We start from the raw sequence: 20,026 nt of genomic DNA, 5'->3' as shown, positions 1-20,026 counted from the left end.
TAGGTAGACTATAGTGTCCATATAAAAACAACAGTGGATTTAGCATCAAAAGTTTACATCTAATATTAAAATGTATGTTTTTAATGTTACTTTCTCCCTTTAAATACTTTGGTCAGTTCAATGATAATTAATTTAATTAAAATTATTACTTAAAAGAATTAACTGAGCAGTTTCATGTCTATCCTTGTATCGTTCAGCTGACCGAGGTTGAAATAGGATTTAGAAACTGTTGATGCAATTAGTAAGCAGTAATTAATTATTTTTCGAGTAACTTACCCAACACTAAAACAATTCATTTGAAATAAAATAGACTTAAAATATGCAGACACTGCTGGACTGCATTTATTGTTGATTTTATGGAAAAGACCAACTTGAACATTCTGCTAAACCTCTTCTTTTGTGATCCATGGAAGAAAGAAAGTCATGTGAGTTTGGATCAGCATGAGGGTGCGTAAACAATGACAGAACTGGCATTTCTGGATGATCTAATGCTTTAAATATGGAGTGTCATGGGGTGAGAATGCAAAACAAAATACAAACACATCAGGCTTATTTGTCTCTTTTCAGCCATCCTTAAACACTCCTCAAAAAGCATGTGGGAACACAGACAGCTGATTGGCAGTTGGATGGTGCAACAGTAGCAGAGACAGACAAAAATCTCCTGCCAAAGCATCAGTTAGCCAACGCCAAGACACATGTCCAGCTTCACCAGCAGTGGCCACAGCAACATCACGGCTGATGGCTGACCTAAATATGTGCGAAGCCAAGCCAACTGGTGCCTGTCGCAAAATAGGCACAGCTGAGAGAGACGGGCTACTGAGTGCACAAGGCACTGAGGGCAGAGCTGTGCCCCTCTATCAAATCCTATGAAAAGATACTAAATCATAATTATGAGACATTACGGCACAGTAAGAGTTCAAAGTTGAAACTGAGATAAAGTCATAATTATGACAAAAGGACAAAATTACTTAGGTCAAATTCATAAGAGTTAAAACTGTAAATCATAATTATAAGATAAATTTTTTTGACATGTCAAGTCATAAGCATGAGATAAAAAGACAAAATTATTATATGAAAAGGTTGAAAATATGAGAATGTCAAAAATTCTGATATAACAAGTCAGAGTTAGAACATAAGATTCAAAATAATTATATAAAAAAAACAAAATTGAGAAAAAGTAAAAATTATGATAAAAAAGTTGGAATGAGGTATTTAGTCACAATAATTATGAGAATAAAAATGCAAAATTATGACCTACCAGGTTGGAATTATAATATAAAAAGTTGAAATAATGATATAAAAAATCTAAAATGGGATGAAGTCACAAATTATGACAAAAAGTTGAAATGATAACAAAACATCAAAACTGTAAATCATGATCATGAGACAAAAAGTCTAAATTATAACATCAAATCAGAATTATGAAATATTAAGTTGAAAATATGATATAAAATATTTAAAGTATAAGATAAAATCATAGTTATGAGACAAAAAGTTGTAATTACAAAAAAAATTAAGACATAATTATGAGATAAAAAGGTCACAAATTATTACATAACAAATCAGAATTATAATTTTAAAAGTCAAAATTGAAATAAAGTCACAACCGTGACAGAAAGTAAAAATTATGAAATAAAAAGACAAAACTATGACATAATAATAATACTCATAATTCTGAGGTGAAAATCTCTAAAAAAAAACGTTTGCTAATTAAAATGCTGCAAATATATTTTGCATCCTTATTTTAAACACAATATTTGTTTGTTTCTAAAAGATTTTCTTTCACCCGTGGTCATCGACAGCATGCCACATAAATATTCTATGTTGCTCTTTCAATAATTTGTTTGTTTGTTTTTTTCTTATTTCACACTGCTATCCTCCATTTAAGCCCTACATTCCTTTTTAATGCCTATTAAAAGCTTTAGCTCTGGCATGGCTTGTGCGGAATGTGTTAAGTTGCACTTTGAGAAGTTAATGAGCAAAGTTTCTTTCCACATAATGCATGGACTAAGTGCCTGATAATGGAGACCACACCTCGGCCGGCCTCCCTCCTGAATCTGTGGTGATTCTTGTTAACATCATTGGTGCTAGTTCTGCTTTGATCCCTCCAAGCACATACATAAGAGAGCGCAGTGAAATGGAACCCTGCAAGGTGTGGATTTTATGGGCAGCCCTGTTAATGTGGTCCAAGCCCAAGAGACATGTGAAGGTGCTCCTGCTTGGTTATGCAATATCTATAGGAGGTCTTCAAGATTCGAAGCACGTATATAAAATATGAATAACTTATAGACTTTAAAAGCCTTTATTCAAAAATGCAGAAGCCACCAAATAACCTGGAAGCTTTCACCATGCATTAGATGAGCTCATCGATAGTTGCTTGAGTTTGGCTTGAAATCAAAACTTAATCAATAATTTTGTTATTTTCATGTCATTTCAAACTCATTTTCATTCTTCTGTGGAACTCAAAATGGCTTCTGAAGTTATACTATAAGCTTTGTGTGAAGAACAGACCAAAATATTATAGATCAATAGGCTCTTAAATTTCTCATAAAGTTGTCAAATGTCGAATTTTAATATTTGAAAGCTCTATGAAAATTGAGAACTCTAAATATTTGGGGCCAGTAAGATTTTTTTTAAAGGAGTCTCTGAAAGTCATGAGGCTGCATTTATTTAAAGAAATATACAGCAAAAAAATAAAATACATTTTTTATAATAATATTTTTGTGGAAACCATGATAATTATTTTCAGGATTCAAATACAAAAGAACAGCATTTATTTTGAGATAGAAATCTGATTAGCAAATTAAAAGTCTTTGCTTGTCACTTTTAATCAATTAAATCAATCCATGCACAAAAAAAAAAAAAGTGACTTCATTTCTTAAAGGAAATAAATAAAATAAAATAAACAATAATATTAATAATAAAAAACCTTACAGGCCTCAAACTTTGAATGGTAGCACAAGTCATATAGACCGTGTTTATAATGGAGCTTTTTGGAGCTTGACAGCCAGATACTTTTCACTGTATGCTTTCATTGTATGTAAAAGAGCAGTGTATACATTCTGCTGAACATCTCCGTTTGTACTCCCCAAAAGAAAGAATAGGAAAGAAAAATCATACAGGTTTGGAACAACATGAGCATGAGCAAATGCTGATTTATTTTTGGGTCAGCAGCTTTGAAACACTGGATTGGTTGAGCTGTAATAATTGTATAAATTGTTTAAGATGGAATAAAGAATTGGCCTCCATTGCATCATCATTTCATTTCATAAGGAAGGAATTCAGTGCAAAGCTTTAGCGCTAGAGAAGATAATGCCCAGTTTGCCCTTTGTACTCGTGCAGTCCAATGAAAACCTGCATACACCATTCCTGACTCTTTGTTAAACAGTCTTTGGTGTCCAGTAGCAACCGCTTGCATCTAGAAAATAAAAACAGATAACTCCAAGCTCTATTTATGAGTAACTCAACTCTACAATCATTACCATGCACTGTCTTTTGATATAAGAGTCTGCTTCAGGCAAGTGACGTGATCGAGAATACTGATTTACTGTCATGCAGGAACACCAGTCACAACACACTGTGCATAAGTGACAAGTTTTGCAGTTGCTGTTCTAGTTCATGTCTGATCTCTGCTCTTTCACCAGACAGACACCAAGTGAGTGCAAAAAAACTCTCTCTTCTTTCAGCAGTGTCCTTCCTTTAAGGTCTCAACACACAAACAGCTTTGTCTTCACTGACAGAAATCTGCATGTGGACAATGCCTCCCTCCTCCTCGAATTTAAGAAGCCCCCCCACATTTCACCCCCTACCCTCCTTCTCACCCCACTTCACAAAAGGGGCCCGTGCTTCAACCCCCAGTTTGGCGCAAAACATTTAAGAGCACCACAATGCTCCCCCCTTCTCCGTGGCAACAACAACGGAGAGGCAGAGCTTTTAAAAACTCCTTTTCTGAGACTTTCAGAGAACGTCCATGAGGAAACCCATTGGGATGCTTCGGTTCCATTACTAGAGGATTTAGAAGGAGATCGGCTTGCTTAATGCAAGTTAGCCAGTTGAAAAGACCAGCATATGTTGTCATTTAGATGCTGGTCAGACTCCCCACTATAGGGTTCTTAACTAGCTTAACCAGCAAGATTTTCTTGGACCATCTGGTCTAGCTAAGCTGGCTGACCAGCATGTTTTGGTGCACCACTAAAACAGGTACCAAACCAGCACTAACCTCCATAAACCAGCACGGAAATTATTCCTGTTCCTTGTCAGCATTAAAAGCGACCTGACAGCTTGATCTCTATACTTTTCTTTGAAAAGTTCACAGATTCCCTGCATGATTTAGATGCTTAGGAATGCTGGTATGAAATAAAGATTCCATCACAACAAGGATAAAGATATACTGCGCTGGTATTAACTGGAGAAATGTGTGCGCCACACGCTTTGCATCAGCCGCCACGTGACATTTCACTTAGACAAAGAGGAGATGGATGAAATACATCAAAGGTTCAAAAGATAAAGATGAAAAGATCAACGATTATGAGAGGTGCCATACCTTTAAAATAAAACTGTAGATCAAAAGTTCGGGTAAAGAATTAAACCCAGATGGTCTTTTCCTGCAGCTCACTTCCTCAAATTAGATATCAAATTATCACTCAGAATTCAGAAGCAAACTAGACAATGCAGATGACAAACTGTCATGAATGGAATGCACCCCTGGGGTTGAGTCAAGTTTATTTACTGAAAGTAAAATGATACAAAATAACTAATCACTATATATATATATATATATATATATATATATATAAATTAAATAATATTAAATAAATATTAAACTTTAAAAATTAAACAAATTTAAAAACTAAAAAAGAAAAATAGTAAAAAAAAATATATAAGCATATATATATATATATATATATATATATATATATATATATATATATATATATATATATATATATATATATATATATATATATATATATATATATATATATATATATATATATATATATATATATATTAGGGGTGTAACGATACGCGTATTCGTATTGAACCGTTCGGTACGAGGCTTTCAGTTCGGTACGCGGTACGCATTATGGACCGAACGGTTCGTTGGACTAATTAATTATATTTGGAAAATAAAAAAAAATTGTGAAATATAATGATATGCGTTCAACAAGGTAGCCCAATAACCCAAACGACGTAACAGGCAACGCCCCTGACACCCCCGAAGAAGAAAAAAACACCAACTTATATGTTTATGTTAGGCTACTCAGTCAGGCGTTCGCTCACTCAGTAATACACGCTGAAGGCTCGTTGCAAAATGGCCAATACGTTTAACAGACTAGAAATAGAAGATCCTCCAATAACCAACAGGTCTGGTGTTTGGGTGCACTTTGGATTCCCTGTAAGCTATAATGGTGATGGCAAGAGAGTGGTGGATAAAAAAATCAACGATATGTCGCATCTAGGGTACACCAGCGGGAATACTTGAAACATGTCAACTCATTTACGCCGACATCACCTTAGTGTGTCAGTATCTGGGAAAAGACGGAAAAAAGGAGAACCATACATGCAACAAACTATCCCCGCAGCATTTAGATAGACATTTCCAACGGATTCAAACAGGGCAAAAGACATCACCACGGCGATTGGTAAGGCTACATTTACGTTATAGCCGCGGATATGAGACCTTACTATTTACCATTCATTCTATCATCACCATTATAGCTTACAGGGAATCCAAAGTGCACCCAAACACCAGACCTGTTGGTTATTGGAGGATCTTCTATTTCTGGTCTGTTAAACGCATTAGTCATTTTGCAACGAGCCTTCAGCGCGTACTGAGTGAGCGAGCGCCTTACTCTGTAGCGGAAAACGTAGGTTTTAAGAACATGCTTAATGTAATTGAGCCCCGTTACAATATTCCTTCACGAGCCCATTTCAGACAGACCGTAATTCCTGCTTTTTTCCAAAAAACATAAGCCCTATAGAGAACCAATTGAGTAAAAACACACTCAATATAAAGAGTTATAGAGTTCCATATAAAAAGTTACATCTTTGTATTTGTTCATAACTACTACAATAATATAACATTTTCATTTTTTTATAAGGAGCTGTTTTTGTTTTATACAGTATGCTGCTAAGAAAACACCATAGAAGATGGGTAAAGAATAGCTCCATCATTGTTCAATGTAAAAAATACTTTGTTAGTTTTAATAAATAAAACATTTTTTAAAAATCAAGGAAATTTATCTGCCAATTTTTTCTTTTTGCTGTATCTAAAACGTACCGAACCGAACCGTGACACCAGTGTATTGTATCGAACCGAACCGTGAATTTTGTGAACCGTTACACCCCTAATATATATATGTGTGTGTGTGTGTTTATAATATATACCTTTTATTAATCATACGCTGCTCTTTGAAATGTTTGTGTTCTCCCTGTATTGTCACTGTGTACTAGGAAGTTATTTGTCTCCCCACTAAGCAGCTACATAGCATTCTGAGAATCAAATAAATTGGCAGTGTCTCACTGGAAACACATCTTTGCTATCTGGCTGATCCTGATCCTCTGTAAGCTGTGACAACCATTAAAGAAAAATAATCAAAACAACACAAAACAAAATCTACCTGTACCCAGAATACATAGGAGTTTTAAAGGATCTTCAAGTAATCCCCAACATTTTCTTGTCATATGTGACATCTTATACGAGACAAACAAGTTTTATCACTATGAATCTATGAAAAGCTATCACTACATGGACATAATTTCTAATCCTGTTATCATGTGATATCTTGTTGAGGATTTCAAAATTGCTGGATTTCAATTTATGGATGGATTACAGTAATTTAACCTTTTTTTTTTTAATTAACCAAGGGGCATGTTACAGCTTGGGGATGCAGAATGCGAATAAAGACTAGCATAAATCAAGTTTAAACCTCCTGTGACACATGATCAGTCACTGTCTTATAGTCTGTAAGATTTGGCTTCTAGGAAAATGTACACGAAATGAACTAACCTGACAGGTAAGAATGACATTTGATTTGTCCGAGATTGAAAGGGAGAAGGGCTGACTAACTTTTATTCATGCATGTGCGTGACAGTTGTAAATGGGAATATGTTCATGGATGTAAGGATCTGTGGAATGTTGGGAAAGATCAGCAACAGTTAATATGAAAATGGCTGAGGAGAAGCAATTTAGGCATCATTACATCTTTCTATCAAACCACGGCTGCTGTGGGGTAGAGACTATAAAAAGAGTTTAAAAAGTCCAGCAGTTAAAAAGGTCACATCACATTATTAAATCTAAAGTTGCAGTTGTAAGATATAAAGTCAAACTGGTAAATAAAAAAAATCACATTGGTATGTAAGGTCACATTTTATCAAGTGACACAAAGTTCACAACTGGGAGAAATAAAATTGTGATTATGAGGTATTGTGGGAATTTATTTATTTATTTTTCACTCTGTGGTGTGAACAGGCTTTAAAAACAACCTCATATTCACTGAATAATACATTGCATACTAGAATGTATAAACTGATGGCCACTTCAGAAGGGCTGCAAATAAATAACTTTAAGTGTGATCATTTTTTCCATGGATATGCTAACTAAGGAGTGCCAACAATTATTACTGAGGATGTAAAGAGACACAGTAAAACTATAAAAATAACTTAAGGATTCAGGAACAATCATAACCCAGGAGAAGAGAAGAGCACACCAGACAGCACACAAGAAGGCAGATCACTATCACTAAGAGTATCAAAGAAAACCAATTTACACAGTGTGAAAAGAACAAAGCTCCCACAAATCCACTTCTACCATGGCAAGGCAACCTGCAAAGCAGATTTTGGAAATCCCTCAACTACTGAACACAATCCAAATAATGAACTGCTTTTCACATGAGAAACTGTGGCCAAATAATGTGGTATCATGTGCATAATGTGAGTCTCACCTGAAACCGTCACCCTCATTGTAGCCTCGAGCTGCCTATTGTTATCCAAGTCCTTACTAAGCTTTAGCTCCCCAGTGTCTTGGTTGAGAATCAGCAGGTTGAGATCATTTCCCTCAACAAATGTGTAGAGGAGCTTGTCAGACACATCTGGATCACGAGCAGGCACCTTCCCGATAACTCCTGTGGGAAAGCTGCTGGACTTATTGGTGATGTAGTTGTTGAAAATGATCTCAAAATCTTGTAGAATGGGGACATTGTCATTGACATCTACTAGAAGGACATGTACAGTGGCCCGGCTGACAAGTGGGGCAGAAGTTGCCTGGACCACTATTACATACTCCATCTTGGTCTCAAAGTCTAGGTCAGTAAGGGCAATTAGATCTCCGCTAAAGATGTCGAGCTGGAAGACTTCAGGAATATTGCCCTCTACAATCTGGTAGAGGATCTGGGCATTGGTACCTTCATCTGGGTCTGTGGCACTTACATGAGCAAGAGTGGATCCTACTGCACTGTTTTCCTCTACATAAAAGTACAATTCGTCCTTCTCAAACACAGGGGCATTGTCATTTATGTCCAGCACAGACACATGAATGTCCACAGCTGCTTTGAGAGGGGGAACTCCTTTGTCCACCGCAAATGCCTTGAGGCTATACACTGCAACGTTTTCCCTGTCGAGCTTGCGGGCCGTTCTAATGATCCCAGAGTAAGTTTCAATAAAAAAGTCTCCCTCACCATCATCCCCTCCCTGAAAGGTGTAGCTGAGTCGACCATTAGATCCCGAGTCCCTGTCTGAAGCAGATACCTGGAGTACACTAGTGTATACTGGAGCATCCTCAAACACTGTTGCCTGGTAGATGTCCCGGAGGAACTGGGGTGCGTTGTCATTGGCATCAAGAATGATGATCTCTACATAGGTTGTGTCTGATTTCTGGGGGATTCCGCTGTCTCGGGCAATGATGGCTAACGTGTAGGATGCCTGATCTTCATAGTCGATTTCAATCTGTGTCGTGATGGCACCAGTGTCAGGATCAATCTTGAACTGTGGCACATTTTCCTCCATTACATAAGTGATCCGGGCGTTTTCACCAGTGTCTTCATCAGTGGCACTGATGATCACGACAGTGGAGCCTACAGGTCGATCCTCGCTCACTAAAACCTGGTAGTTAGCACTTTGAAATACTGGTCGATGCGTGTTGGCATCAGTTACATTAATGAAGACTTGAGCCGTGTCTTGGCGTGTACCATCTGAGGCAGTGATTGTTAGGAGATACTGCCGTTCCTGCTTATAGTCTAGAGGTAGCGCTAAAGTAAGAAGTCCACCTCCACTCTGGCTGGTGATGGCAAACCTGTTCCGTGTGTTCCCACTAGATATCTGGTATGTGACCACGCTGTTAACATCCCTGTCTACAGCAGTGACCATAAGCACACTTGTGCCCACAACTGCATCCTCATTGACTTTTAGGTTATACAAGTGCTGTGTGAAGGTTGGAACATTGTCATTTACATCTAGTATAGTGACACTTACACTCGCTGAAGATGACATTGTAGGAACCCCACGGTCTCTGGCCTCAACACCAAAATTGTACAACTCTGTAGTCTCCCTGTCCAACTCAGCACTAACCGTAATCCATCCGGTGTTGTTGTTGATAGTGAACGGAAAACTATCTGATGTTTCGGTCAGCTTGTATTCCAAATGAGCATTGTCACCTGAATCAGCATCAATAGCTTGGATGTGTAACACAGAGTAACCTACAGGAACATTTTCTAACACTGAGGCTTGAAAGGGTGTGCTGACAAACATGGGGGCATTATCATTAACATCCAACACTTGGATCACAACCATACCGGTGCCATTAATAAGAGGTGGCCGTCCTCCATCTTGAGCTTTCACTCTGAGTGTGTACTCTCTTGTCATCTCATAATCTAGAGGGCTGATAACATCAATGACTCCAGTAGGGGAGTGTATGTAAAACTGTCCCTTTATATTCCCATTGATGATGCTGTAATGTACTTTCGCATTATTTCCAGCATCTTTATCAGTAGCCTTCACCACAGCCACCTGAGAGTTCACGGCTATGTTTTCAGGAACTTGAACTACATATCGCTTGTCACTGAACTGAGGGTAGTTATCATTCTCGTCCTCTATAAAAATGTGCATTGTGGCTGTGGCAGTACGTGGACCAGGCTCTCTGCCCTGGTCATTAGCTTCAACAAAAAGTTTATACTGGGATTTGACCTCTCTGTCTGGTCTGACTCTGGTTTTGACCAACCCATTCCTTGGATCAATTTCAAAGTAAGTATTCACCTCATCATCGTTCACAATCGTATAAATCATATTGGCATTAGAAGGCGCGTCTCCATCTGTAGCCCTAATAGTCATCACTTCAAAACCTACTTCAACATTTTCTCGAATACTAACCCTATACTCATTCTGTTCGAAAACCGGCGCGTGGTCGTTTGTATCACTGACTGTAATAGTTAGGTACGCTATAGCTAATCTTTTAGGGGTTCCCTTATCAGTAGCAGTAACTTTAAACACATGAGTGTCTTTAACTTCCCTGTCTAGAGGCTGTAGAGTAGTTATACCGCCCGTCTCAGGGTTAATTTGAAATAAATTGTTAGAGCGGCTGTCAAAAAGAGCTTCCATATCGTATTCGATAACACCGGCGTCTCCGTCATCGGCGTCGAACGCTTTGAGGGTAATGACGCGCGTTCCCGAGGGCTCGTTCTCTGGCACTGATACCTGGTAGTTTGGGAGCTGAAACTGAGGAGCGGAGTTCACGTTTCTTTTTTGACGTTTAGCCCACGGGTCTAATTCACTTCGAATGTGTTCTCTTCGTAAATGTAACTTAACATCTAAAAATAAAGAGCTATTTAGTGAATTAGGCATTAAACAAAGCAAATTTGCCTCATTTCGATGCTTATGAGGAAAACAGAGGTTCGCGCTCGTGAGGGAGATAACGCGCCGCTGGTGTTTCTCCACGCACCTACCGCGAAACATTTGGGAATTCCGCATGGACACAGGCAAATGTTCGTAAATGTTCATGGGTAAGGAATCCAAAGACAAACATGTTTCATACCCAGTGGATAGATACATATAGGCATCTGGATTCAGATTTTTTCTTTTGTATTTGATGAAGCAGTTCTGACCATGCACGAATGTATTGAAATGAAGCAGTATAAAGTTTGCAGAATGCAGTGATTTAATCTGCAAATATAGTCGCACGGGATTTCTCGGTAAACGAGTGCAGTCAACTTTGCGCGCGACTGATAGTAGCCCATCACTTCTCCCGATCTTCAGAAAGTGTTGTAAAGACTTATCTGTGAGATTTCTGTCGATTCTGTACGTCCATTCTGGTCCGATTGATACATTTGCCAGTGTTGCACCAGGATGGAGAGATCCCGATAGATGTAAATCCAAGCATCCAAACAGTGGGAGATAAATAAGTAATCCAAAGCACATCCATATCACTGGTAATTCCATGGCTCACGCGCATCTCATTTGGAATTAGTCCAAACGATCCAGAACGGCTGCGGTCCGCAAAATTCCAACCATTCCTGTAACGTGGAATTGCACATTGGGTCAAGGCATGTTTTTGTGTGCAGAGCAACAGGGACCAGAGAGCTGCACTGATAAGTTTGAATGAATACTAAGATGGATCTTCTCTCTCCCCTCCCACAACAATTTGCATGGACCGACTCCTGCATTGTGATTTTGAAATATCCAATGAGCTCAACCGAAAAGCTTACATTCTTGGCCATTAAAGAACAATGTTTTAAATTTAAATGTCAACCACTAAAAGTTGTAAACTTTTTACATTCAAGTGTAAAGGGCTATAATGTAGGCTATTTCTAAATACTGAGACAAGAAAAAAGTAACAAATAAATAGACACAAATAACTACTTGTGTACTAGACATTGAGTTCGTTGTTTTTCGAATTTCCATAATCATTTAAATATTTTTATTATAACCAAGTTTAAGCCTACATTTCAACTTACTGTTGTACAACATTCTTCACAATATTTTAAAATTAGATTTTTCTAAAACATTTATTATTAAATAAAATACCTCTCTATTTTCGACTTACTTTTTCCTCAGTTAAATGATCTGATTTCCTTGAACAGTGAAAACGTGCTGAAATACCTTTTGTGTATCCCGAGGAAACTATAAAACTGCATGAAATGGAATTTACCCTCATAAGAAACAGGGTTTGGTTTGATAAGTAGCAGTGATCTAGGGTTAGTCTTGGTTGTGTACTGTACGCCCCCTTGTGGAGACTTTAGTTATTTAGTAACAACTCTCACCACCTCTATCTACCGTGCATCTTTAGGTTTGCATAGAGGCCACAAAAAGTATTTGCCACACCTAAGAATGTATGAATCACATGGTATTAAATAACATCCCAAACAAACTGACTATTATTTTAAAGTTAAATAGCACACAGTAAGAAAATATTACACAATTTGTTTTCAGTTCATAAAATATAAAACAATAGACTTACTGTTACCAAAAAATGAAGACAAAAAGAACATTAGCAGAAGATGTCCATAGTTTAATGTGATTAATTACGGCTGTGGTTAGTCTACTAGTCAGAACTTGAGAGAAACTTGATGCCAAATGACTTTGACCTAACTTGTCTGAAAGTAACTGGGGGAAATGGCTAAATCAGTTAAAATTAGTTCTGAGAAAAAGATCTAAAATCATTTATTTGTTATACCTGTTCCTTAACTTTCTGGAGACATTACACATCAAATCATGTTTGATAAGGGGGGGTGGGGGGTGGAAAATTGAAAAGGAATATACATTTTCAGAGAAATAATATGTAATAACATGCGTCTCATTATCAGGAGATCTATGACTAATGAAAACAAAATGTGTTCTAAAATCGGCTCAAAATAATGTCTGATGTCTTCTGTGTACGTACTCGTCTAGACTGTAAATTGGTGCAAAAGTTATGCAATGTATTCCAGCCTTTATAAACCCAAATTACAATTATTCAAGGGATAGTTCACCAAAAACTAAAGTTCTACCAAAATATCTCCTGAATATCTTAGCTTGCATTCCACTAGAGCTGAAACAACGAATCGATTTAATCGATTAAAATCGATTATTAAAATAGTTGTCAACTAATTTAGTCATCGATTCGTTGCTAAATAACTTTTATTTGCCGTAAGCGGCTCATTTCGTGCATATTTCAAATCTGCGGTGACCAAAGTGTGGCAGTAATGAGCCACCGGAGGTTTTACTCAGCCAGTACAACAGGAGAAGTAGCGAATAGCCAATAGCTGGCCTTGTTTTATGTCACGTGCTTCCCGAACAGCGTCTCTGCAGCCATAGACATCATATGATGTCTATGTCTGCAGCATTCAGCGTGATGTGGAAGTACTTTACATTGAGCCTTTAAAAAAGAAGAGTAACCTGTAAACTCTGCACTACTGAACTGTTTAAGGGGACGTTCACATATCGCGTCTTTTGCGCGCTCAAGTTCGTTATTTCCAACACCGCACCGCATCGAGTTAAAAACATTTCAACTTTTCAGAATGCAGCAACCGCACCGCGGGTCATGTGACAAGAACTAACCAATCAGCTTCATCCTTTCCCGTAACAACGTTAAAAGCTCAGTCAAGATGAAAGGAACAGCTGATCATAGTTGTATATGGATTTCCATTTTGAAATACATTTAGTAGCAGAGCTACTGCAAGCGATTTTTTGAGCTGCAAATCCATTTATCCTTTGCTGAAATTTCCGCGTCTTCAAGGAGAGAGCACGTCATGGTTGCTTAGCAAAGGCAGACGCCTCAGGGGCGCTTCTGCGCGAGCGCTTTGGAAAGAAGGAGAAAGCGGTGCGCCTAGCGTTTTCCACGCGTTTTTAGGCGCGATTTGTGAACGGCCCCTAAGACTTTCATTTGTGCAGATTCTCCAGTACAATGTTGTTTGCAAATGTTTAGTCGTAAAAGCTGATAACATTGCTTTTTAACAGTTAACATTTAAAGCTTTACAAACATGTTCTGTGATCAGTTTGTCGTTTACCAGTTCAAAATTCAGTCGTGCAGCCTAATTATGACTGAATGAGAGAGGTAAATGTAGATATTTGAAATGCACTTTTTTTCTAAGTATTCACTGCTCTTTTTCACACAGCAGGTTTTTTGTGTGTGTCCAATATTTTTTTCTGGACAACCTTCTGATGGATTTTACTTTAAATTGTGAGTTCCATTCAGGTTTCATGCCATTGGCACTTTTTTTGAAGGATTGTTTACAATTTCACAGCAAAAGCTATAAAGCTTTTTCCCAGTATATAATAAAATACAATGCACTGCAATTTTATTCTGTTTTATCCTTATTCTTCGTGAAAATATGTTCTGAAAGATTCCTTAATAAGCTTTGTTCAGGATGTTAAACTACTTTAGGAGCCCTAAGGACTGCCATGATGAAAACATTATTTGAAATCTCCTTGTGAAATTTGCTAGAGTATGGGTCAGTGTTCTGATTGCAGAAGAGTTCGACAAAGGATTACTAACACAATAAAACAACTCCAGGTATATTTTTGATGAGGATATGACAGTGCAAAATGGTTAAAATCTCTTAAATCTATGCTGAATGATAAAGACCATTTATTAATAATTTACTTGGGGAAAAATTGGAAAAAACTAAAATATAAGTACATAAACCGATTAATCGATTAATCGTAAAAATAATCGACAGATTAATCGATTATCAAAATAATCGTTAGTTGCAGCCCTACATTCCACATAATAAAATAGTCATACAGGTTTGAATAACATGAGGGTGAGTAAATGACAGAATAAAACATTTTAGGCATATTATCCCTTTAACTAGCTTCAATGTTTGTGCCCAAAAGTAATGAATGTCAAACCAAAAATCTAAATAGAATTCAAGTTTCATTTATTGCAGTTGTTGGGTAAAACATTTTGTAAATGTTTCAAACAAAATTCAGTTAAATTATTAACTAAAAAAGTAGTTTTTTTTTTCACTCAACTATTCTTATTCCATGGAACATCCTTGAATGCAGGACATTAGTACAAAATTGCCAGTAATGGAGATCATCATATTAAGTTATCAGTGAAGACAAACAGCTCAGACAGCTTAGTGTTGTTTCTGACAAGATATGGTTAACCATCTATGGTCAAACTGTCTGAAGGAGCCAACAAAGCCGGGATACTACTAGTAATAGGGTCTATATCGTGACTGGTCGGGGTGATGAGGCCCTGGCATCTGTCCCTGTGGTGGCGGCCCCTGCATACGGGAAGGATGAGGGCCATGGGGATTGGGCCACATCCCTGGGCTCATGGCACCCGGTTGGGTAAAAGGTGGGCTAAGAGCGCTTTGGTCCTGTGGCATTGAGTTTGGGTTGTAGTGGTGTGCACTGACCGGGGGAATCGGACCAGGTGGAGGGTGATTCATGTAGGGTGGCAACTGGCTGATGATGTGTCCGGGTGGAGGTGGTGTTGACATGGGAGGTGGTTGGTTGTAAACAATGTGAGGTGTGGCTGAGCCTTGTGGCGGGTGCTGAATGGGGATGCTCAGAAGTGGCGATGGGGGCAGCGGAGGCCCGTAATGTGGTTGTTGTGGTGGAGTCATGATATGATGCGGATGGGACACCACTGGTTGGCTGGCATAATCACCCGGATGATGGTGTGGAGGGGGGCCAGGAGGGGTCTGTGGATGTGGCTCATGGGGGCAGGGGCCGGAGCTCCTGGAGTCATCATAAATGGGCACTGTGATGAGGTTGCTATGCTTACGTGTAGTCACTGTGGCGATTCGGAAGGTTTCCGGGGGGAGAGGCCGCGGGGAGGGTCCCAGATCAGAGGGAGAGGTTGGAGGTGGATGGTTGTAGGTATCGTGGCCTTGCAGTGGGGGAGGAACGAGAGGGTGTGTTTTAGCCAGGTGAGGAGGTGGCGGCAATCGGAAGCGGTCTGGTGGGTCAGAGGCCAGCGCCGGGTGTGGCGGATCCGGGCGAGAGGATCCGGTCTTGCTGGCCCTCAAGTGGCGATGGTTGATGTGGGCCTGCAGGTCTCGCTGTGAGAGGTAGGTGCGTTTGCAGCTTTGCACAATGCTGCACATGAAGAGGGAACCACGCTCGCACTGTTCAATGCGCTGGACCAGGTCTGAGCAGCTGTAGAGGGACAAACTGAACTTAGGATTTAGTAGGGGAAGTGGACTTAGATACACATATCACTCTGATTTCCATTTAGATCTGGAGATATTTATATTAAGAAAAAACCTGCTATTCACATTGCCCTTCAAAAGTTCAGAAACACCCTAGGCAATGTTCTGGAAAATATCACTATAAATACACATACTTTATTGGCATAAATATAGTAACTTCTAACTAAGCAATTATCATTTAATTTTCTTTTTGATTATAAAATAATGCCAGTATATACAGGTCATTTTGAGACTAAGATGCCAGATTAAAATGAGGTATATGTTTACTTTATGATGGATAATTAAGATTAGTACACAACAGACTAATTAAAACACAGCTTAAAGATGCTATATTTTTTATGTTCTGTATTCATCAATTCTTGGTCTCCAGACACATCTCCAGATATACACTCAAATCTTTCCTCTCTGTTATAGGTGAAAAGGCTATGAAGATCACAAATACATGTATAACTAAAGAAAGAAAAAAAAAAGAAAAGAAAAAAAACTATTTAGATATAGCTACTATGGTTTTATTCCAGACAGAACAAAATTTCTGATTTATTGGTATTTAACTCAAATATGGTTTGTTGTTTTAAGTCCAAAACCACATAAAAAGTAATGCCCCGATATTAAAATTCTAGCTAATGTGATGTTATGGCTAATAACAGACAAATTAGAAATGCTTTTTTATTATGTATGTATATAAATATAGCCATCACAAAGAAGATTTATGACAATATTGGCCAAAACCCCGTTATGATTAAAAGTAATTTAATACTAAAATCATGGTGTGGGAAATCAATTTGTAAATAAATTTGTAAATAACATGACATCTCAGCTGGAAATTCAACCTACAAATGTTTTAAAACTTTACCACATAATAATGCCAAATTTGTATTATTTATTTATAAATGTGACGCAATTAAAACTTTTTAAATGTGAAAATTCATGGTCGCAAAACCCAAAAAATAACATTAGACATAAAAAATAAATGAGACGTCTGGCATCAGTACAAAACCGCTGCTTTACACTGTGTAAAATACTTACAACAACATAATCTAGACTGGAAGAGCCACATTCAAAACTACCACATAATAGTTGATAGAGACAAACATGTGACCACACATCATCAGTGTATTATAATGATTGCTTTTATATTAGGCCTATTAGTAATAGAAAGGCAAACATTGTAATACTTTCTCGTTTGTCGTCAGCAGCAAGCAAATACACGTTTATATAATTTAAACAAATCTTTGAATGACTAATGAACATTTAATTTCACAAACCTTGAGATCAAAGCTGTGAGATCTTGTGACGTGAGCATTTTTTATCCTGCATAATCACTTGTTCTCTGTGTGATGGTCAGTCCGTGTGAACTGAATGCTTTAAACTATAACTTAACTTGTGATTTCAAATTATGCTGTGCTTTATACATTTGCCCATTGTCATAATCATGTCATTTGCTCTGTGTAGTATGAAAAATGAGGGTTACCCTGGCTTTATTAGAAAAATATGATTCCCAGTGCACACAAACTTAACTTCCCCTGTTCGTTACAGTGTTTACTTTCTATTTAATTATATTTGTATTAAATATTTATTTATTTGTGAAGAAATACTGTAATCTAAAGTATAAGCATTCTTTTACACATTTCTTTCATCAATTGTCAAATTATTTTACATTTATTAAATATGAATAATAATTAAAAAAACACATATCGGTCCACCACTAATTATGATTGGTCAGATCGCCTGTCAATCAAACTCCCGGTAAGGGTTGAATTCTAAATCAAGTCCCACCCTACTTTTCACTCATTCCAGAAGCCTTTCTCATTGCACTCAGATATACATCACAATAGGGAAGAAAACACTACCATTACTTCCATTTCATGCTGACTTTAAACACTTTAAACTGTTAAGAAGAAAACTCACCCAGGGCACATCTTGTCACATTTCTTCTCATAGTGAACTGCACAGTCATAGCAGAAAACATGCTTACAGGGAATCTGAGGGAAACAAGACGTTTTCTTTTTTTTGCTTTTCTCTCTCAATGAAAGATCTCCAGCATTACAAAGAGTGTTTTATGGACTTGAACATCCTACTTACCATTCGCCCATAGATCTTTATTGGCAGACCACACTTGTCACAAAAATGAACTGGAGTGTCATCTTTTACTCCTACCAAGTTAAGCTGTTAAAAAAACATATCTCACTAATTATAAGTATGCTATTAAATACTAAAATATTGTATATTTAAATAATGTATTAAATATTTGCTTTCTTACAAAATTACTGTTAAAAACATTTTCTAATTTGTAGTAATTAATTGATGATAAATGTGTAACCTTATAATCCCAGAAGATTGGCTGAGGGAATCTGCGCTGGTTTCCATAAGCATCTCCAGACTTACACTCAAATCTTTCCTCTTGGTTATAGCTGAAAGGCTCTGAAGATCACAAAAAAAAGTTCATAAATAAAGAAAAACAAAGATATGAAAAAAAAATCTATATATAGGCCTATATACTGATATATATTTATGGCTTTATTCAAACAGCAAAAATGTGATTTATTGGCATATCTGACTCAAAATCACTTAATTGATTATACTCCAAATAAACAGGGATGTGAAAACCCATCAGATATACATGTAGTGTGAGCAAGATGAAAACATTCTTTATTCACTATTCTTCAGGACACCAACCTTCTTCGCTTTTTGAGGGCAATCTAGTGTTGGGACGCTGAGGTCGGGCGGGCAGCTTGCCTCTTTCCGTCTGCTTTGACAGTAACTTGATTGGGATCTGTCTGCGTACATCAAGACCTCCAAGGAATCCCGAACCATCAGTTCCTTGAAGGTCATTGTCTGGGAAAGCATACAGAAGAAATCATTAATAAGTAATCTACATTAACAAGCACAATATTAGTTACAGATACATTATACAGTCTACAAAATTAAGTACTACATTAAAAATTAAAAAGTGAAGTGACTCCTCCCACCTACAATTCCTGCCAGCCCGAGACTCGAACTCACAACCTTTCGATTGCGAGTCCGACTCCGACTAACCAACCAACACTTCATAAAAGGAGGAAACGGACTAACTTATTAAAACATACAGTACAGTACTGCTAAAGACAATAGCATAATGTAATTTATGAAATTAAGGAACACATAACAATCTGATAAAAAAGGAGACATGTGCAGCGATCAAAAGAGCTCAATAGAAAGTGGAGAAGCAAAAAGGGTAACTTAATGAGCAAATGCAGAGTTAACGTTAGTCTTAACTATAACGCTTATACAGTATATAGTAACCAATGAGTATAACTTCAGTGTTTAAACAATATTTTTGGGGCTCTAATGTGAATGTTTCTGCGTTTATTTGAATCTGCCACACACCGGACGGGCGCTGCTCTACGTTACTTGGTCATGTCAGCGGCTAGTCGGATAACTACATCCAATAAATGCATTTACTGCCAACACACACATATGGACAAATGACACCAAAGGCTAGCGGCTTTACTGGCTGCCGGTTACCTTTCACTCAGAAACATTTCGGGAACTTAAAATGTAAAGCTACAGTAAAATACTTAGTTACATTAGCTTGTAGCTCACCATTTTGGTCCATGTCTTGTCGCTGTGCATCCTGCTTTGAACTGATGGGAGTGGCTTCGTGTGGGTGGGAGTTCAACGTTGCGTACAATTTACGCATAAGATGTTTTTCTTAATTACTCTGCTTTGTCACACACACATCGCTTTAATTAGCTTCACCAATACTCACTAAAAGTAGTGAAAAAAGCACACGCTTGAAAACACTTGAAAATTTTAACAACGATTTATAAAGAACACAGACAATCCAAAACACCATTTAATATCACAAATATAACATACAAATATCACAATATAACGTTAATTACATTTTTTTT

General features: G+C 37.5%; 2 protein-coding genes across 3 annotated transcripts in view; both read right to left on the bottom strand.

Annotated features, from left to right (window-relative positions):
* The window catches only part of LOC132133819 (cadherin EGF LAG seven-pass G-type receptor 1-like), a 50,060-nt gene extending 38,505 nt beyond the window's left edge, over positions 1-11,555 (bottom strand). Inside the window, exon 1 of the mRNA XM_059546814.1 lies at positions 7,947-11,555. Coding sequence (XP_059402797.1) covers positions 7,947-11,430 — 3,484 coding nt within the window. The 5' untranslated portion in view covers positions 11,431-11,555. The remainder of the gene's footprint in view (positions 1-7,946) is intronic.
* A 3,273-nt stretch (positions 11,556-14,828) lies between these two features.
* Positions 14,829-19,840, bottom strand: LOC132133522 (E3 ubiquitin-protein ligase Hakai-like). Of its 2 annotated transcripts, none has more exons than XM_059546381.1 (6): positions 19,716-19,840; positions 18,810-18,968; positions 18,454-18,554; positions 18,216-18,299; positions 18,042-18,115; positions 14,829-16,095 (listed from the first exon to the last, which is right to left on the bottom strand). In XM_059546381.1, the coding sequence occupies exons 1-6, from the start codon at positions 19,810-19,812 to the stop codon at positions 15,129-15,131; spliced, it is 1,482 nt and encodes a 493-aa protein (XP_059402364.1). In that variant the 5' UTR covers positions 19,813-19,840; the 3' UTR covers positions 14,829-15,128. The 2 variants fall into 2 exon arrangements, with proteins under 2 accessions (XP_059402364.1, XP_059402365.1); XM_059546382.1 differs by having other exon boundaries at positions 14,829-16,080.
* Between the last annotated feature and the right edge of the window lie 186 nt (positions 19,841-20,026).

This window comes from Carassius carassius, chromosome 50 (genome assembly GCF_963082965.1).
Source record: "Carassius carassius chromosome 50, fCarCar2.1, whole genome shotgun sequence".
In the NCBI taxonomy this organism is placed as follows: Eukaryota; Metazoa; Chordata; class Actinopteri; order Cypriniformes; family Cyprinidae; genus Carassius; species Carassius carassius.
The sequence above is the reverse complement of the archived record's forward strand: the minus strand, read 5'-3'. Positions and strand labels throughout refer to the sequence as shown.